This window comes from Symphalangus syndactylus, chromosome 1, assembly GCF_028878055.3.
Source record: "Symphalangus syndactylus isolate Jambi chromosome 1, NHGRI_mSymSyn1-v2.1_pri, whole genome shotgun sequence".
NCBI classification, from domain to species: domain Eukaryota; kingdom Metazoa; phylum Chordata; class Mammalia; order Primates; family Hylobatidae; genus Symphalangus; species Symphalangus syndactylus.
This window is the reverse complement of record NC_072423.2, coordinates 72,925,465-72,941,929: the sequence shown is the minus strand read 5'-3', so window position 1 is coordinate 72,941,929 and position 16,465 is coordinate 72,925,465. Positions and strand designations below refer to the sequence as shown.

The following is a 16,465-nucleotide window of genomic DNA, read 5'->3' as shown; positions in this document are numbered from 1 at the left end:
ATATTCTCAAAGGATACTACAAAATTAACCACTGATTCTAACAGTCCTCATCAAAATAAATACGGAAAGACCCTTTAATTAACAGGCGTAATCCTTGCATTATTTACAAGTGGACATTGTGACAGAGTGCTGGCTACGTGGCTGGCCTTTGACACGAGTCAGTCATCTGTGTTGCGGGCCCTCTGCTAGGTACCGGCCATGTCCACATACATCACACGTTTATGTCCTCAGACATCTCATGGCCTAGGGGAAAATGCCTGTATAGAAAGCAGAAAATGCATGGGCTGTGGCAAGGGGCCAGAGTTGGAGAAGCAGCATCCCAAGCCCGGGCCAGGGTTATCTCACGCCCTCGCATGATGGCAGCAGGGCATGCTAGTAGGTCAGCTCAGGATTATCCAGATCTCATGAGGGAGCTCTCGGAGGATCAGGGAGGTCTGGTGATTCTTCCAGACTCACAGGGCTGAGCGCTGGAGAGGGCGGACACTCTCCTAATTCCAGGCTCCCACTTGAACCTGCGGGTGATGGTGGCATTTCCAAGGCTGGAACAGAGCTGTCCACAAAGTGCTGTGATGAACTGAGCTTTCATTTGTCCTGGGCCCTTACCAAGGCGGGGACCCACTTGGGGAACAGGCACCTGGGCCGACTATTGAGGCACGTGTGTCTCTGGTCATAGTCTGGAAGCCGGCAGGGGCTCTGGGAGAAGTTCAGGGGAGTGACTGACATGGGGACAAGCCTTTGGTCATGTTCAGTCATCATTTCATTTGAGGTCCCCTCTTCGTGGCCACCTCACTCCAGCAGGCCCTGTTGAGGGAGAGAACCCAGTAGCAGAGCCCCCCCCTTCTTGAGAGAGGAGGGCTCATAGGCTCTGGGGAGGCAGAAAGCCCCCATATTCTTGAGAGAGGAGGGCTCACAGGCTCTGGAGAGGGAAGGGCCATGCACTGAGGACCAAGACAGATTTCTGGAGTTTTGTTTGAAACCTGGCTTTGTGATTTCTTGAGGTATGTCCTTGTACAAGGTACTTTAATCTTTAAGGCTCAGCTTTTCATAGGCAGAAATGAGGACCGGCCCATCGAGGACCTCCAAACACCGCAGAATGAGAGAAAACATCTGCTGTGTGCCAGGCACTGTTCTAAGAACTGCCTGGGGCAGGCCTCCCAGAGAGGTTTTATGGTCATCCCTGTTTTATAGATGAAGGAAAGGGCACACAGAGAGGTTAGGTGAGTTTTCCAAGTTCACACAGCTAGTATGTTGGGGACCTGGGATTTGAACCCTGGTAGTCTAGCTCTAGAGTCTCTATCCTCAGGCACATGCACTGTGGTTGGCCAAGAGGTAGAACAATGGAACATACGGCTAGGAAGCCACAGGCTTAAGAATTAAAGAATTAAACCATAGTTGAAGAATTTATGCAGAGTGCATTTCTTTTAAGTTATAATTCCTCAAAGAGACCACATGATGGAAATTTTTGAAAAAGCAAGAGTGCAGGTAGTTATACATTTGAAACCTCAGGTTTCACAAAGCACTATTTTTTTTGGTTTTCTTTTATCATCCGTGGAAACGATTTTACTGTTTGGTTAGACTGCCTTGCTTGGAAATGTGGCACTGAGTTTGGTTGTTACACCTCTAACTGGGAACAGTTCAAATTCTTACCCAAAAGCCATCCTCATCCAAGTTTCACTCTCAAGCCTTATGATAGTCCAGAAAATTATTTTTGGATCGTAATTATGATCAGTTCCAGATGAATGGCTTTGTAATTGAATAGTGAGTCAAGTCAGCCTTTTGCTGTGTTGGGGGAGAAGACCAGAAAACACATTCACCTGAAAATGCCCTGGGCCGTATTATATCCCTGTTGTAACCCATGTTCTCATCTCTATAAGTATGATATATGGGTCTTTAAGCTCATCCTGCAGATTTTTGAGGATGTCAGTGATGATTGTTTCGTGAAGTGATGCTTCTGATATATGGGCACATACTTGCTTTCCATCATAATTCTAGTTTCCCTAAGGTATTAGTTAAAACCTCATCAGCAGAGTGAAAATGTCAGTATAAAAATTATTCTGAAGGCACCAGAGTTAAGAGAGGACAGTTATATTAAAGGAGATTAGAACAAATAAATCCAGTTGATAAACTGAAATATTTATAGCAGTTATCCTCCTGTAAAGAAATATCTTTTTACCACAATGAATACTGCCTACATTAACATTATTTTCCTTATAAAGCAGCTGGGCATTTGTCTTGCATCTTCACATGGCAAGCATATTTTTAAATATGATCATCTACCCTCGTTATGAAAGTATGGAACTAATAGCTCTACTGTGATCTTTGTGGAGGAGAACTCAGTGTGCTCTTGGTTCTTTCTACCCTCCTGAGAATGGATTCTGTTTCATCTCTTCTGCTTTGCAGCTCCCAGAATGAAGACCCTTCCTTCCATTTTGACGGGAGTGGGTACTCTGTCGTGGAGAAGTCACTTCCGGCTACCGTGACCCAGATAATCATGCTTTTTAATACCTTTTCACCTAATGGACTTCTTCTCTACCTGGGTTCACACGGCACAGTAAGAGTCTTTATGGGGCCCTAGGCCCTACTATATACACACATTTAGATTGCTATGTGGTTGTTTATGTTTAATGAGGATTTACTAATTAAATATGTACATATGTATAACATACAATTTTTATGAGCATATACTAGTATTAATATATGTGTGTGCTAAACAATTTCCTCATTTTAAATTATTATCATTGTAGAACCTTTAGAAAAATATAGAAGAACACCACGTAGAAACTAGCCTTCTAGTCTTTATAGATATCAATTCAACAGTTGATATTAAATTTTGAGCTCAAATAATATGTCTTGTTCTGGGTTCACTGTGACGACCGTGACATTGTTTGAATTCCATCCGTGGGAATTTCATGTTCTCGTTTGCATCTCATGGGCTGGTGATTTCTGTCTTTCAATCTTTTGGTTTTATTTTTTAGAGTGGGCTCCTTGTCAGTCTGAATGAAAAAGATACAAGGAGATTCCATTTCTTTTACTGAATTGTAGATTTTGGTAACAACGGATGGCATTTCATTTATATTAGTGTAGTATTCTAGAAAGCCTTCGTGGGCATTTTTGGTTTCGGAGCTGATAGACCTCTGGCTGTGGAGCCAGATCCAGTTTTCTCAGTTTGACTTTAGAAGGTTTCGGCCATCCCTGACTTGAAGGGAAAGGGAAACTTGGGATAAAGCTATAACCTGGGGAACTGTGTTCTCTTTTTTACAGAAAGACTTTTTATCCATTGAGCTGTTTCGTGGCAGAGTGAAGGTTATGACTGACCTGGGTTCAGGACCCCTTACCCTTTTGACAGACAGACGTTATAACAATGGAACCTGGTACAAAATTGCCTTCCAGCGAAACCGGAAGCAAGGTAGGGACACAGATGGACTCACCAGATTTCGGTCACCCTCATAAGAATAGAAATCTTTTCAAAGTCAGCAGTCTTTTTTCCACAGTAGTTTTCTGGCTGTTGAATGATAGTTTACTTGAAAGCCAGTGTTGTCTTTGGAATACTAACCAACAGGACTCACATTTTGCTGGAGGAGTGTTATACTTGTATTTGCCTGTGATTTCCAAGTGTGTTATTTAACATTAAATGCTGAATCGGAATCAAGAATCAAATTCATTCTATTCTCTTCCACATGCATACTGCTCTCATTTAGCAATGTGTATTGACTTTGATAGAAAGGATTTTCACTTGTCCTTCAATAGCCAAGAGCATTAGCTGATCAAATTCGTAGAATCTAAGAGAATATGCGTTTGTAAATGAACTTTGTTGTCAGAAGTTTGCATTTTACCTTAACATGGAAGGGATTTTCCTTTTCTTATCTCTTGCCTGTGCTCTCCTTTTAGGAGTCCTAGCAGTTATCGATGCCTATAACACCAGTAATAAAGAAACCAAGCAGGGCGAGACTCCAGGAGCATCTTCCGACCTCAACCGCCTAGACAAGGACCCGATTTATGTGGGTGGATTACCAAGGTCAAGAGTTGTAAGGTATGATATTAAACTGCAGAATTTTCATGTCCCTGATTTCCAACTGTATTAGCTTGCTAGGGCTGAGAATGGATTGTATCACAAGCCAGGTGGCTTAAACAACAAAAATTTATTCTTTCCCAGTTCTAGAGGCTGCAAGTCCAAAAGCAAGGTGTTGGCAGGGCTTGCTTCCTTTTGAGGGCTGTGAGAGAGAATCTGTTCCATGCTCCTAGCTTCTGGTCGCCCCAGGGATTCCTTGGCCTGGGTCCTGTGTCCACATTTCCCCTTTTTATAAGGACAACAGTCATGTTGCATAAGGACTTCCCCTAATGACCTCATCCTAACTTGATTACCTCTGCAAAGACCCTTTTTCCAAATGAAGGTCACATTCACACATAAGGAGGATCAAGACTACCACATCTTTTGGGAAGACACGGTTCAACCTGTAACATCTGCTTTTATTTATTCAAAGTACTCTACGCCATATGACTTGAGAAGTAAAGCAGGCCTTCTGCAGAAAAATTCGTGATTTTATATGTATTGTCTTTAGAACATCTAAATCCTGTTACCGTGCAATATTTGGGGACCCTACTTGCTGTCATACTTCATCCCCCTCTCTAGACATTTTAGAGAAGTAGATCTCTTTTAAGTCAAAAAGAAAAAAAAAAGAAATCATGCTTTTTGCAGACTTTGGATTCTCCTTTGTGTGGTTAGACTGAATAATGTATGTGCAAGTTGAAAGACCAGCATCAAGAAGTGGAATGAAATGGCACAGGACACACAATGGAATCCTTGTGTAAGACTGATTCATGTTGAGCTTTGTGACTTTAGTGATTTACAGAAACTTTGTGTGGCTGGTTCATTGTCCTCAGTTTTGTAATTTTGGTTGTAATTAAACTCTAAGGTTCTTTCACACCATTAAAAAAAGACACTTATGAAAGTCCAATAGTCAAGGTAAGACAGCTTGCAGGGAGTGGGGTCATTAAATGTCCAAACTGGGCCATTCAGCATAGTGGTTAGCAAATGTCCATTTTTAGCAGTGCTCTGTCTTTAGGTCAGGTTCTTTTATAGAATCCTCTTATATGGCACAGAGCTGGAGCCATTCAGTTGCTATGATGAGCAGCCTTTTGTAGAGAGAGCCACTTCTCCACTGTGCCCCTTCTCTTTGCCAGGAATCTTGGAAAGTCCCAAGGAACATAGTTTGCAACCACAGCCACCTCCTGGTCTTAGAATTGAATCCATTTAAACCTCAGGGGAGTTGGTCACTTGCTAAGTCTTACCTCCCTGCCAAGACGGAGCCAGGACTGGAAGCTGTCTCTGGATCCTATCCCAGATTCATGCCCTGTCATGCTGGGACCAGGACTGGGGTGTTCCTGTAGCCTCAGCTATGTCCTAGTACATCTGGACTTCGCCCAGACGGCCCAGTGTAGACAACGCAGGAAAGGACAGAAGCCCATATCACAGATGTTCTCAGTAGAAGAGACTTAGGTGTCATCAAAGCCAGCCTCCTTGTTTACGTGGAAAGAACTTGAGATCCAGAAAGGTTGAAATTTGTCCAAAATCACGTAGTTGCTTAATGGTCCATAGCTCATTGTTCAACATGAGAAAAAAAAAAATGAGGTGTGACTGTAACAGGAAATCATGTTATTGCAAAGCTCTCCTGTGAAGAGCTGGCACAGAAGAGTGCAGCTGGGAGATGTTCAGTGGTCTCCATATTTTGGAAATTAGAGCTGGACTACATTAAAGCCTGACCTCAGCCAGGAGTGTGGAGACTTCTGGTAAGAAAAATATGATATTGACTTGAACATTGAGAAATAGAGTTTCGGATAATCCCAGACTTCACCAAATGCAGTTACTTCCTTTAGGACAAAGTTCATAGATAGGCAACGTAAACAACAGCCAATGACTTCCTTTTTTAGCAGTCAGATCCTGGGAAGTAGCATTACCTGCCCTTGTCCCCAGGGAAGCATTCTACTCTACATGGAGACTGGATTGTAATCTATGTGCTGCAATGCACTGTGCACTGTCTTTCTTCTAATTGGCCTGTGTTTTCTGTAGGTAGCCATCCAAGTAACCAAGCTCACTAAGTTTGATCCCTTTCTGTAGTCCTAAAGAGAGTAAGAGAGTACTTGTTTGACCTGAAGTTCTCACTATCAATATTGCTCTTAGAGGGAGGCCAAGACATTTCTGCAGAGTAACACATAGAAACAGGTTTTCCGGAAGTATAGGGTTTTTTTCCCCTTTTTCTTTTTTTGGGGGGCAGGATCTTGCTCTGTCACCCAGGCTGGAGTGCGGTGGAACAATCATGGCTCAATGCAGCCTCAAACTCCTGGGCTCAGGCAATCCTCCTGCCTCAGTCTCTGGGACTACAAGTGCATGCTACCATGCCTGGCTAATTTTTTATTTTTTGTGGAGACAGGGTCTCACTATGTTGCCCAGGCTGGTCTCAAACTCATGGGCTCAGGTAGATCCTTCCACCTCAGCCTTCCAAAGTGCTGGGATTACAGGCATAAGCCACTGTGCCTTGTCCAGTGGCTTTGTATTCCTTCTTTCAAAAATGGAATTTAAAAATCCAAATTTTGTGGTTGTTCTCATGCCCTTCCCTACAGGAGAGGTGTCACCACCAAAAGCTTTGTGGGCTGCATCAAGAACCTGGAAATATCCAGATCAACCTTTGACTTACTCAGAAATTCCTATGGAGTGAGAAAAGGCTGTTCACTGGAGGTAGGAAACATTGTTATTCATATTCAAATGAGTTTCCATAAGTGTCCATTGATTTATCAACATCATAACACAACAAATCAGTGGGGATAGAAAAGAGATGACGGGGAAACCAGCAGTGTCCTCCCCATGGAAGGTTTGGCCGCAGCTAGGAACTCACCATGCTGTTTCATCTCCTCTTTGTCCAGCCCATCCGGAGTGTTAGCTTCTTGAAAGGCGGCTACGTTGAATTGCCACCCAAGTCTTTGTCACCAGAATCGGAATGGCTGGTAACATTTGCCACCACGAACAGCAGTGGCATCATCCTGGCTGCCCTCGGCAGGGATGTGGAGAAGCGGGGTGATCGTGAGGAAGCACACGTGGTAAGTAGGGCCGGTTCTCCTGAGCCCCGAGCTCGGGAAATGACTTTGGGAAACAATGAATGGAAAATGACTGACTCATAAACATTTATTGTCGCCGTGTTCCTGGTTGTTTATGGATGTGCATTTTCAATAAGTAAAAGTTATTGTTGCTGAATGTCGTCCCCTTATGAATCAATGATTTCTCATATTGCATAATCCATCTTCCTTGTCTAGTGACTGAGGAAAAAGTTATTTGCTGTCTACCTCTAATGTTTTAAAAACTTATTCAGATGGCATATACCGAGTTTTCTTCCCCATGTTGTGGTCATTTCTCTTCATTCCAGGGCCAAAACAGCAGTCCTTAAATCCTGTTGAGGTCTTCAGTCTACTGCTAGATGAAGCAAGACTTTCTTTATCTATTATAGGATTGAAAGGAGCAGCGAGGGAAATGTGGGCTGTGACAAGCACAGTAAACTAACAGGGGGAGAGGAGAGAAATGATGACCATTTTCCTTATTTATATTCCATTTCAAGAGCATAGGTGATATTTCCCCATTCTCGGCTCAAATTTGTGTCTATCACATAGTTTGAAGAGACTTTACAGAATGTTAGCACACTGTCTTAATCAAGTTGAGTCCGTGCAGCTAAAATCTATAGAATGCCACCTGGTACTCTGCAAGGTACTTTACAGACATTGCTGTGTAATTATTACAACCATGCTGCAAGGGGAATGCTGCTTCCTACATTTTGCTGAGGAAGAAATGTGTTCAGAGAGCCTGGTAAACCTGACCAAGGTCCCACCACTGGTATGAGTCACAGTCAGGACTGGAACACAAGTTTGCAGAACCCAAATGTGTCACGACATACTTGGGGAAGGGCTGAAAGTGACTAAGACTGGTTAATGAGCTCCATTGATCTTTTTTCTTTTTTAGTTGAGCTGAAATTTATATAACCTAAAATCGACCATTTCAAAGTGAACAATTCGGCAGCATTTAGTGCATTCACAATGTTACAAGGCCACCTTTTCTATCTAGTTGCAAACATTTTCATCACTCAAAAGCCTATGCCATTGATTAGTCACTCCCCATTCTCCTCTCTCCCCACCCCTGGCAACCATCAATTTGCTTTCTGTCTCTATAGATGGATTTACTATTCTGGATATTTTATACAAATGGAATCATATGATGTCTTGCATCTTTCACTTAGCATGTCTTTGAAGTTCATCCCCATTGGAGCATGGATCAGTACTTCTTTCCTTTTTATGGCTGAGTAATATTCCACTGTATATACATACCACAGTTTGTTCATCAGTTACTTCATGGATGAACTTTGGGGCATTTCTGCCTTTTAGCTATTATGAATAAATGCTGCTATGAACATATGTGGATAAGTATTTGTTTGAGTCCCTGTCTTCAGTTCTTCTGGGTATATATTTAGGAGTGGAATCACTGGTCATATGGTAATTCTATGTTTAACTTTTTGAGGAACTGCCAAACTTCTTCTCCATTAGTCTTAGTAAGGTTGCTTTCAAATCAAAGTGTGCTTACTAAGTCAGCAAAAAGGAATGATATTAGCCATTGCTAGCAAGGGTATTGTGAGATCTCCCATTCCAATCCTTCTAGTGTATAAACTACCTCTTTTCAATGTGTCAAAAAAATTAAAAGCTTTAAATATTTTCCCATCCTTCAGAGGTTTAATTCTACTTTTCATAACGTTGGAAACAACATCACAGGCAAAACAATTAAATATTCATATGTATGGTAATAAAAAGTTGGAAACTACTTTAAATTTCATTGATAAAAAGACAAATTACAATATATCTACTTATTGGTTTCTAATGTAGCAATAAACAATAAGTATGAGGCAATGCGGAATGGAAATGTTTGAAATCTTCAGCAATAATAGCATAATGCAGAATATAAATTATATGAACAGAGATTAGAAAGTAACATACAAAATTTAGAATTGTGACAGCTGATAAGATTCTTAAGGAATTGCTCTACTCACTTGATGTTAATCTTCTCACGTTATCTTCATAAGATGAAAGTTTTCTAAATCATATAGTAATGTGTTTTGTCTGGGAAATTCTCTATGCAGCCTCCCCAGCCCTTCTTTTCCATCATGCTGATCGGAGGCAACGTTGAGGTACATGTCAATCCTGGGGATGGGACAGGCCTGAGAAAAGCTCTCCTGCATGCTCCCACGGGTACATGCAGCGACGGACAAGCGCATTCCATCTCCTTGCTCAGGAATCGGAGGTACTTGTACGCGGCCAGGCAGTGTGTAATGAGGGTGTGGTGAGCTCAGAGGGAATGCAGAGGAACCTTGCGGTGGTGCCCTGGGGGGCTAGTGACTGGGGTCATCAGCATCCAAATAATTCTAGAACCTTGCTAGGATTCTTCCTGGGAACCAGTTTCATCTGCTTTGTAATAAGATACTTGTAGAATTTTTATAATTAAACAACTTTAACTCTGCCCTTTACTGGGGCCCAGCATAAATTGTCTTCACATTGGATTGATTCTGTGGCAAATAGTACTACACTATTAGTAAATAGTATTATATCAATAGTAAATAGCACTATATCAACATTCCTGTATATTTCCCTCCAAAACTGTATACAGAATGCTTTAAAAGCACACTGGGCATTTTCATCATAGGTAAAGAGGTTAAAAAAAAAAAGAAAAAACCTCTCCAAAAAGCAGTCTCAATGGATATTTAATAACATTCCATTTGTTTCTGAAAAATGTTCAATTGTGAGTTTTAATTTTCAAGATTCACCTTTTTGCTCACAGTGTCATGTTAAAATGCACCTTTAGGGAACTTTTATTATTCAGTGAGAACTTGTGGGAATTATGGACTAAAATGGAATTATTACTTCATTATGTTTAAAGCTTTTCATTTATTTTCTCCATTGGTCTTTTAGAATTATCACTGTCCAATTGGATGAGAACAATCCTGTGGAAATGAAGTTGGGCCCATTAGTAGAAAGCAGGACGATAAATGTGTCCAATCTGTACGTCGGGGGAATTCCAGAGGGAGAGGGGACATCGCTGCTCACAATGAGAAGATCGTTCCATGGCTGTATCAAAAACCTGATCTTCAATTTGGAGTAAGTGTACCTGCTCTCTGCATGTTCTTGCACTTTCTGAACTTTCATGGTGAGTGCTAACACTAATCTGAAATCTCATTTTACTGTTTGAGATTGAAAACTTTGTAAGTTCCCGAATAATGAGTGAACCCCATTGTTCTATCATGAAAGTCTCCCCAGATGGATTTTATTGGATTAGAATGCTGGACAGATCTGGTCATCATACTTTAAAAACCATCATGAACATTAGCTCTCTGTGACTGTCCATAAAGAGCCGGGATTTAAATATATTTTTGACATGCATTTGAAGGAACATAGGGATTTTGTGATGTAAGTCTCTTGCTGTCTGGAGAACATTGCTTTGAAGGAGCTGTTTACTATGGGGCTACTAGCAGCTTCAGGTTATTAATGGCTTCCCCAAAAACAATTACTGTATAATTAAGAACTGGAAGCCTCCATTCCCTGTGTGGAGCTCATGATGAGGAAAAGAACTGACATGTGCCCATGAGCAGTTCATTCCTCCTTGCTCACCCTCTGCCTCTGGACAGGGTGCTGATGGGACACAAACTGTGCTCTGCTCTGTGGGACCAGCATCTGCCCAGGAGAACCTGGAAGTACCCTGGGCATCAGGAAATTGAAGCTCCCTCCTGGCTGGGTCACTGATTTGCCTAGTGACCTTGAACAAAGACTTGGATCTTTCATGGTCACAGTGTCCTTATCTGTGATATTACCTCTTAGGAGTCCCTGAAATTTGCAAGAATAAAACATAGCACTGGGTGTCAATACAATCGTGTCAGAGGTCTGGTTTAGATTTTTGTACAGGTTTATGTTTATTCCCCCAGTTGTCTGTTCATTCATTCATTCATTCATTGATTCATTAATGAGGCATCTTCATGCTCCTGAAAGTCATGGATTTGTGGACTTGGTAGAGCAGAAACGTTTCTGTGGAGTTCCCAGCTGTGCCTGGGAAAGTGCCAGGGGGACCTGTGCGGGCACAGGACACAGCACATTCGCTGCAGAGTGAAGGTGCATGTGACAAGTGTAGCCCCTCCTGGCGAGGGGAAGCATGTAAACGAGAAATCAGTATTTCGTGGAGGTCACTGTGCAGCGCTTGGTAACTAGAGATAAAAACGTGTCCCTGAGGCAGCCCAGTCAAGGCTGCAGGAGGAGGTGATGGCATCACAGCCGACCTAGGGGGTGCTCAGGAATGGCCAGGGCCTGACATGGGGATACGCTAGGCTGGGTGCCATTGCAAGCAGAAGCATCAGACAAGAAATATTAAGACAGTATGTCTGGACTACGAGTCACAGTGAAGGATTGGCACTTTGGTTACTCTAAGAGAAATATATACATGGTTTTTAATTGATTTTCATTGTGCAGTTATCAGATGACGTGGGTTCGTGGACTGGTTTGTGATATCCTAATTTTGAAAACACTCTCTTGTTTCTCCCTAGACTTTTGGATTTCAACAGTGCAGTTGGCCATGAGCAAGTCGACTTGGACACCTGCTGGCTGTCAGAAAGGCCTAAGCCGGCTCCCGATGCAGAGGACAGCAAGCTCTTGCCAGAGCCCCGGGCTTTTCCAGTAGGAGCGGCTTCCTTTACTATCAGTCAGGTCCAGTCAGCAAAGGAGGGCCTAGGATAGAGGGAGTTAAAATGGGGCCTTGCTGTAAAGGTGGAGCTGGAGCTGGAGCTGGAGCTGTGCTAAAAATCAGAGCGGGGACAGGGTGGGAAAGGGTGCCTCAAGCAACTCGGATGACACGGCCCAATCCATAGATTGTAGGCCCCAACACCCAGGCCGCACATCAGGCATATAATATGCTTTTGGCAGAGCTTCTGTAGGGACTCATTATCAATTTACATTTAGCCAGGAAAGCATGAAAATAAGTACTTCATGTAAAGTCATTGTGCACATATTTGTTGCTTAAAAAAAAAAGATTCAATTCATTAGGAAAAGCCAGTTCTGGCCACATATTTTGAATGGCAGCCATTGTTATTTTTCATTTTCTCCCCCTTCTGCTTTCTCTGTTTCCCTGGTTTAAAGGGTGCACTCTAATAATTTAGTAGATGGCAGAAGCATTCAAGAGCAGGACCTTCTGAGCAGGGCGAGGCTTTGAGTTCAGGGCAGTTTTCATGGTAGCATCTGCCTGTGCTGAACCAGAAAACAGCATCTGGGACCCCCGTGACTTGGGCACTCTCAGGGCAGCCCGCAGATGGTTGCATGGGGTTCAGGGGCCCTTCCCACCTGGCTCTTCTTGTCTGCACCCTGCCCTGTCAGTGTGGACCTAGGGTCACACTCTGAGGCCCTGCAAAACATCACCTGTGGGCACCTCCAGTTTTCCAGTACCTGGTCCACAGCTCATCTCGGCAGCTGCATCCTCAGGGCCATTCCCAAAACCTCAGGTCATGGCAGGGGCCTAGGGGGACAGCAAGGCCTTTGCCCCTTAAGCCTGGTGAAAATTTGTAGGAGAGACTTCAATGTCCTTACGAATTTCAGTGAAGCTGAATGGGATTAAGGTGAAAGACAGAAGCTCTAAGTGCTTTCTTCAGGGAGATAAAGCACTGGCGAGTGCATCATTTAAACCGAAGATGGAGCGAGCGCCAACAGGCATTGCTGTTCTGATGGGATTGCTTCATAGGTGGCTCTTCATGGCGGAACACGCATGCGTCAGTGGGGTTCAGGCTGCGGGTGGCGGCTGAGCGTCCCTGTGTGTCTCTTACAGGAACACTGTGTGGCGGATGCAGCTCTGGAGTACGTTCCCGGCGCTCACCAGTTTGGTCTCACACAAAACAGCCATTTCATCTTGCCTTTTAATCAGTCGGCTGTCAGAAAGAAGTAGGTATCGTTCTAACATCCTTACGTGGCGTCTCATTGCTAGATGTATGGGGGTGTTCTGCAGCCACAGAGTCTTTTCCAAAAGAAGCTGCTTTTATTTTGTGATGAAGTGCTTGATTTGCAACCAAATGGCAAAGAGAAGGCAAACAGATAGGAATTCAGCATTGGTGCAAATCACAACACTTTCATGGTGGTTCACTGGGGAGTCTGTGGTTTCTGCCTTTCCCCTTCTGGAGGGTGGCCGGCTTCCCCTCTCTGTGTGCATGTAAGGAATTGTGTGGGCATCTAAATTAAGCCTCCTGGATCTATTATTGTTTGGACTTTCAACCCCATTCCACTTTAAGCATTCCCTGGTCTGATGTCTTTGTCTACCCAAACTCTTACACTGTGGTGGCCAAAATCCCGGGTGCCACACCCACTCCTCTCTGCGCCTTCTGGCCCTCATACCTGCCTGTCCCTGGGACCCTTCTGCCGAGGGAAGATCTCAAGGCCTGGAGCTTGGGGCTCCTGGACTTCATGTTGCTCCTCTCGCCTCCTGCAGTCCTCCAGCTCGCCTGCCAGGCTTGCCTGCAGACTCTGCCATGCCCTGCCCATCTTGTTGTCATTGGCTGTGAGTGCCACCCTGTCATACCCCCTTAGACCTGGGCTCCTGTCTGTCTTCTGCAGCTCCTACCATCACTCTCTGTGAATTCAACAGCAGCCGCCTAACAGCTGACCTTTCCATGCTCAAACTGTGATCTGTGGAAGGTCTTCCCTGCTCTCTCCTCAACCAGCCTCTCCCATGGCCATACCCTTGATTTCTTCACAGGTATCCATCCCTCCCATGGTCTCGACTTTAAAAGCCTCCTATTAGCCAACCTCTTTCTTCTCGTCTCCACTCTGTGCCTCCCGACTCCTGCAGTTTCTCAGCTGCATGGAGGCCTCTAAGCCGCTAGCCCTAATGCCCTCCCACCACCGTCTCCCCTCTTCTCTAGCCCCACATCACAATTCATCTCCCAGATAGGTTCCAGGCCAACAGGTGTTCCCCTGCAAAATCCCTTAACCCTTTGTCTCTCCCACTCCTGCGAGCACAGGTGAAAGCCAACATTCCGCCTTCTCCGTGCCAGAACCCACATGGGAGACCAAGGCCGAGAAGATGGATGTCTCCTTCCTAGCTGGTTTGAGCTGGATATCATGGCCGTCAATCTCAGATGGAGCCTCCAAACGACATGGGGAGCCAGTGCATTGCTCTAATATGTTCATGGTTTTTATTCTCCATGACTCATAGCTGCTCTTAGCTCAGAGCCCTGTGCACCACAGCCTCTCTTCCCAACCCAGCTGATGACTTGCTTCATTGAGAAGAAAGAGCTCCTTCATCTGTCCACCACCAAAAAGACCAGCCCCTGCTTTTGTTCCTGACCCTCTATCACTTCTTCTGCTACCTTGTTCCTAGCAAAGCCCACCCAGCCAGCCCCAACTTGTCCTCTGGATCCCATCCACTCTCTCCTCCCTAGGATGTGCACAGCAGCCACTTCTCTCTCCTCAGTGCACGCTCCCACCAGCACACAGACACCGCCATCACCCCATCGTCAGCAGTGACAGAAAGAGCAGCAAACTGTTGTGCTGGAGGTTGACACAGAGATTTCTACACAGATGACCTAATTTACTCCTCATAATTCTCCTATGAGGAAGGTATTGTTATTATCTACATTTTACAGATAAGGAGATTGACGTATAGGGAGCCTGAGGCATCTGCTCAAAGTCACACAGCTGGTAAATGGTAGAGCTGGGGTTCGAACCCAGGCCTGGTGGCTCCAGAGTCTGTGCCTGTACAGTAGTTTCCCCTTCTCCTCGAGGGATATGTTCCAGGACCCCCAGTGGCTGTCTGAAACCTTGGCTAGTACCTAAACGTCGTATACACTGTGTTTTCCGATGCATGCATTTCTATGATAAAGTTGAATTTATAAATTAGGCACAGGAAGAGTTTAACAATAGCTAATAATAAAATAGAAGAATTATAACAATATGCCAGCATCACTCCTCTTGTGCCTTATGGGCATTATTGAGTAAAATCAGGGTGACCTGAACACAAGCCCCCCGCTGTACTGCCACAGTCGATCTGTGAACCTAGACAGCTATAAAGTGACCAATGGGCCCATGGCTCCTGTGGCGTGGATCCACTGGACACAGGCAGACACGGCTGCTATGGTGTGGATCCGCTGGACACAGGCAGACATGGCTCCTATGGCGTGGATCTGCTGGACACAGGCAGAGACGGCTCATACAGCGTGAATCCGCTGGACACAGACAGGATTCACTTCCTGGTCAGGACCAAGTGGGATGGCATGAGATCTCATCACGCTACTCAGAGTGATGCCCAATTTAAAACTTACGTATTATTTATTTCCATAATTTCCCATTTAGTATTTTCAGACCTCAGTTGACTGCGGGTAACTGAAACCTCAAAAGGTGAAACCTTGGAAGGCAAAACCACAAATAAGAAGGGACTGCTGTAACCTCTGTGCTCCACTCAATCTCTCACTTTGACCTCTAAAGCAGAACCCCCCAGGAGACGCCACATCCCCCCCACACACATGCACAGTACCTGGCTCTGTTTCCCAGCAAGGCTCTTGAAAGAGCTGCCCTTTCCTCAGGGACTGTTTCCTCATTTAACCCTCTGGTCAGCCTCCCGCACACCCCCAGCTGCTCTTGAGAGAGTTACTCGAGACCCCTGTGCAGCTACATGGTGCGGGGCCCCCTGCACTGGGCTCTCAGCAGCCCCTGGACTTCCTTGGCTGTTACAGACGCACACTCTCCTGGTTCCCTGCTCTCTCTTGGCCCACCTTCCTCAGTCTCCTAGCTGAGAGTGCTGGGCCCTTCCACACACTCTCCCAGGATGGCCTTCTATGTTGCGATCCCCTTAAAATGCCACCTAGATACGGCAGCACCTACCTGGTAGCACTAGCCTCCACTTAGAACTTGGGATTTTTGGGCCCACCAGCCACTCGAGATCTCCATGTGGACTGGGACAGGTTCTTCAGCCACTCAACATCTCTGTGTGGACTGGAACAGTCTCCTGGGCCTCATCACCCCGAATGGAATTCACAGGCTTCCCTCAGTCCGGCTCTCCTGCTCTTTGCCGTTGCTGCGGGCACAATCACCATTCACCTGGTTGCCCAAGGCCCAAGCCTAGAGGCTATTTTTTATTTCACTTTTTCTCACTCTCCAAATCCAGTCCATTGGCAAATCCTCTTGCTTCTTCCTCCAGAACATTTCCTGAATCTGTTCTGAGTCCCCGCCGCCACCCTGGTCTAAGCCACCCACTCCTCCCTGTTGGCTGTCGTAACAGCTGCCTGATGGGGCCCGCTTCACCCCTGACCCCCTGACCTGTTCTTCAGTTTAGACAGAGGATCTCTTAAAGGAATTCTCGGCCACTCCCCCTTTCAAAGCCCTCCTGTGACTTCCCACTGTGCTGAAAATCCAAACACCCTCA

General features: G+C 44.9%; 1 protein-coding gene and 1 long non-coding RNA gene across 3 annotated transcripts in view; one reads left to right on the top strand and one right to left on the bottom strand.

Annotated features, from left to right (window-relative positions):
* LAMA1 (laminin subunit alpha 1) overlaps positions 1-16,465 on the top strand; it is a 170,432-nt gene that overhangs the window by 143,890 nt on the left and 10,077 nt on the right. Inside the window, exons 49-57 of one of the 2 annotated variants that reach the window (XM_055237979.2) lie at positions 2,401-2,551; positions 3,262-3,406; positions 3,889-4,030; positions 6,619-6,733; positions 6,919-7,092; positions 9,177-9,328; positions 9,994-10,179; positions 11,613-11,742; positions 12,881-12,993. In XM_055237979.2, coding sequence (XP_055093954.2) covers positions 2,401-2,551; positions 3,262-3,406; positions 3,889-4,030; positions 6,619-6,733; positions 6,919-7,092; positions 9,177-9,328; positions 9,994-10,179; positions 11,613-11,742; positions 12,881-12,993 — 1,308 coding nt within the window. Of the gene's footprint in view, positions 1-2,400; positions 2,552-3,261; positions 3,407-3,888; positions 4,031-6,618; positions 6,734-6,918; positions 7,093-9,167; positions 9,329-9,993; positions 10,180-11,612; positions 11,743-12,880; positions 12,994-16,465 lie in introns of both variants that reach the window. The other variant, XM_055237969.2, reaches the window with a different exon arrangement.
* Positions 10,964-13,685, bottom strand: LOC129460327 (uncharacterized). Its single transcript, XR_008650204.2, has 2 exons — positions 13,441-13,685; positions 10,964-12,980 (listed from the first exon to the last, which is right to left on the bottom strand). It is a non-coding gene; the product is annotated as an uncharacterized lncRNA (long non-coding RNA).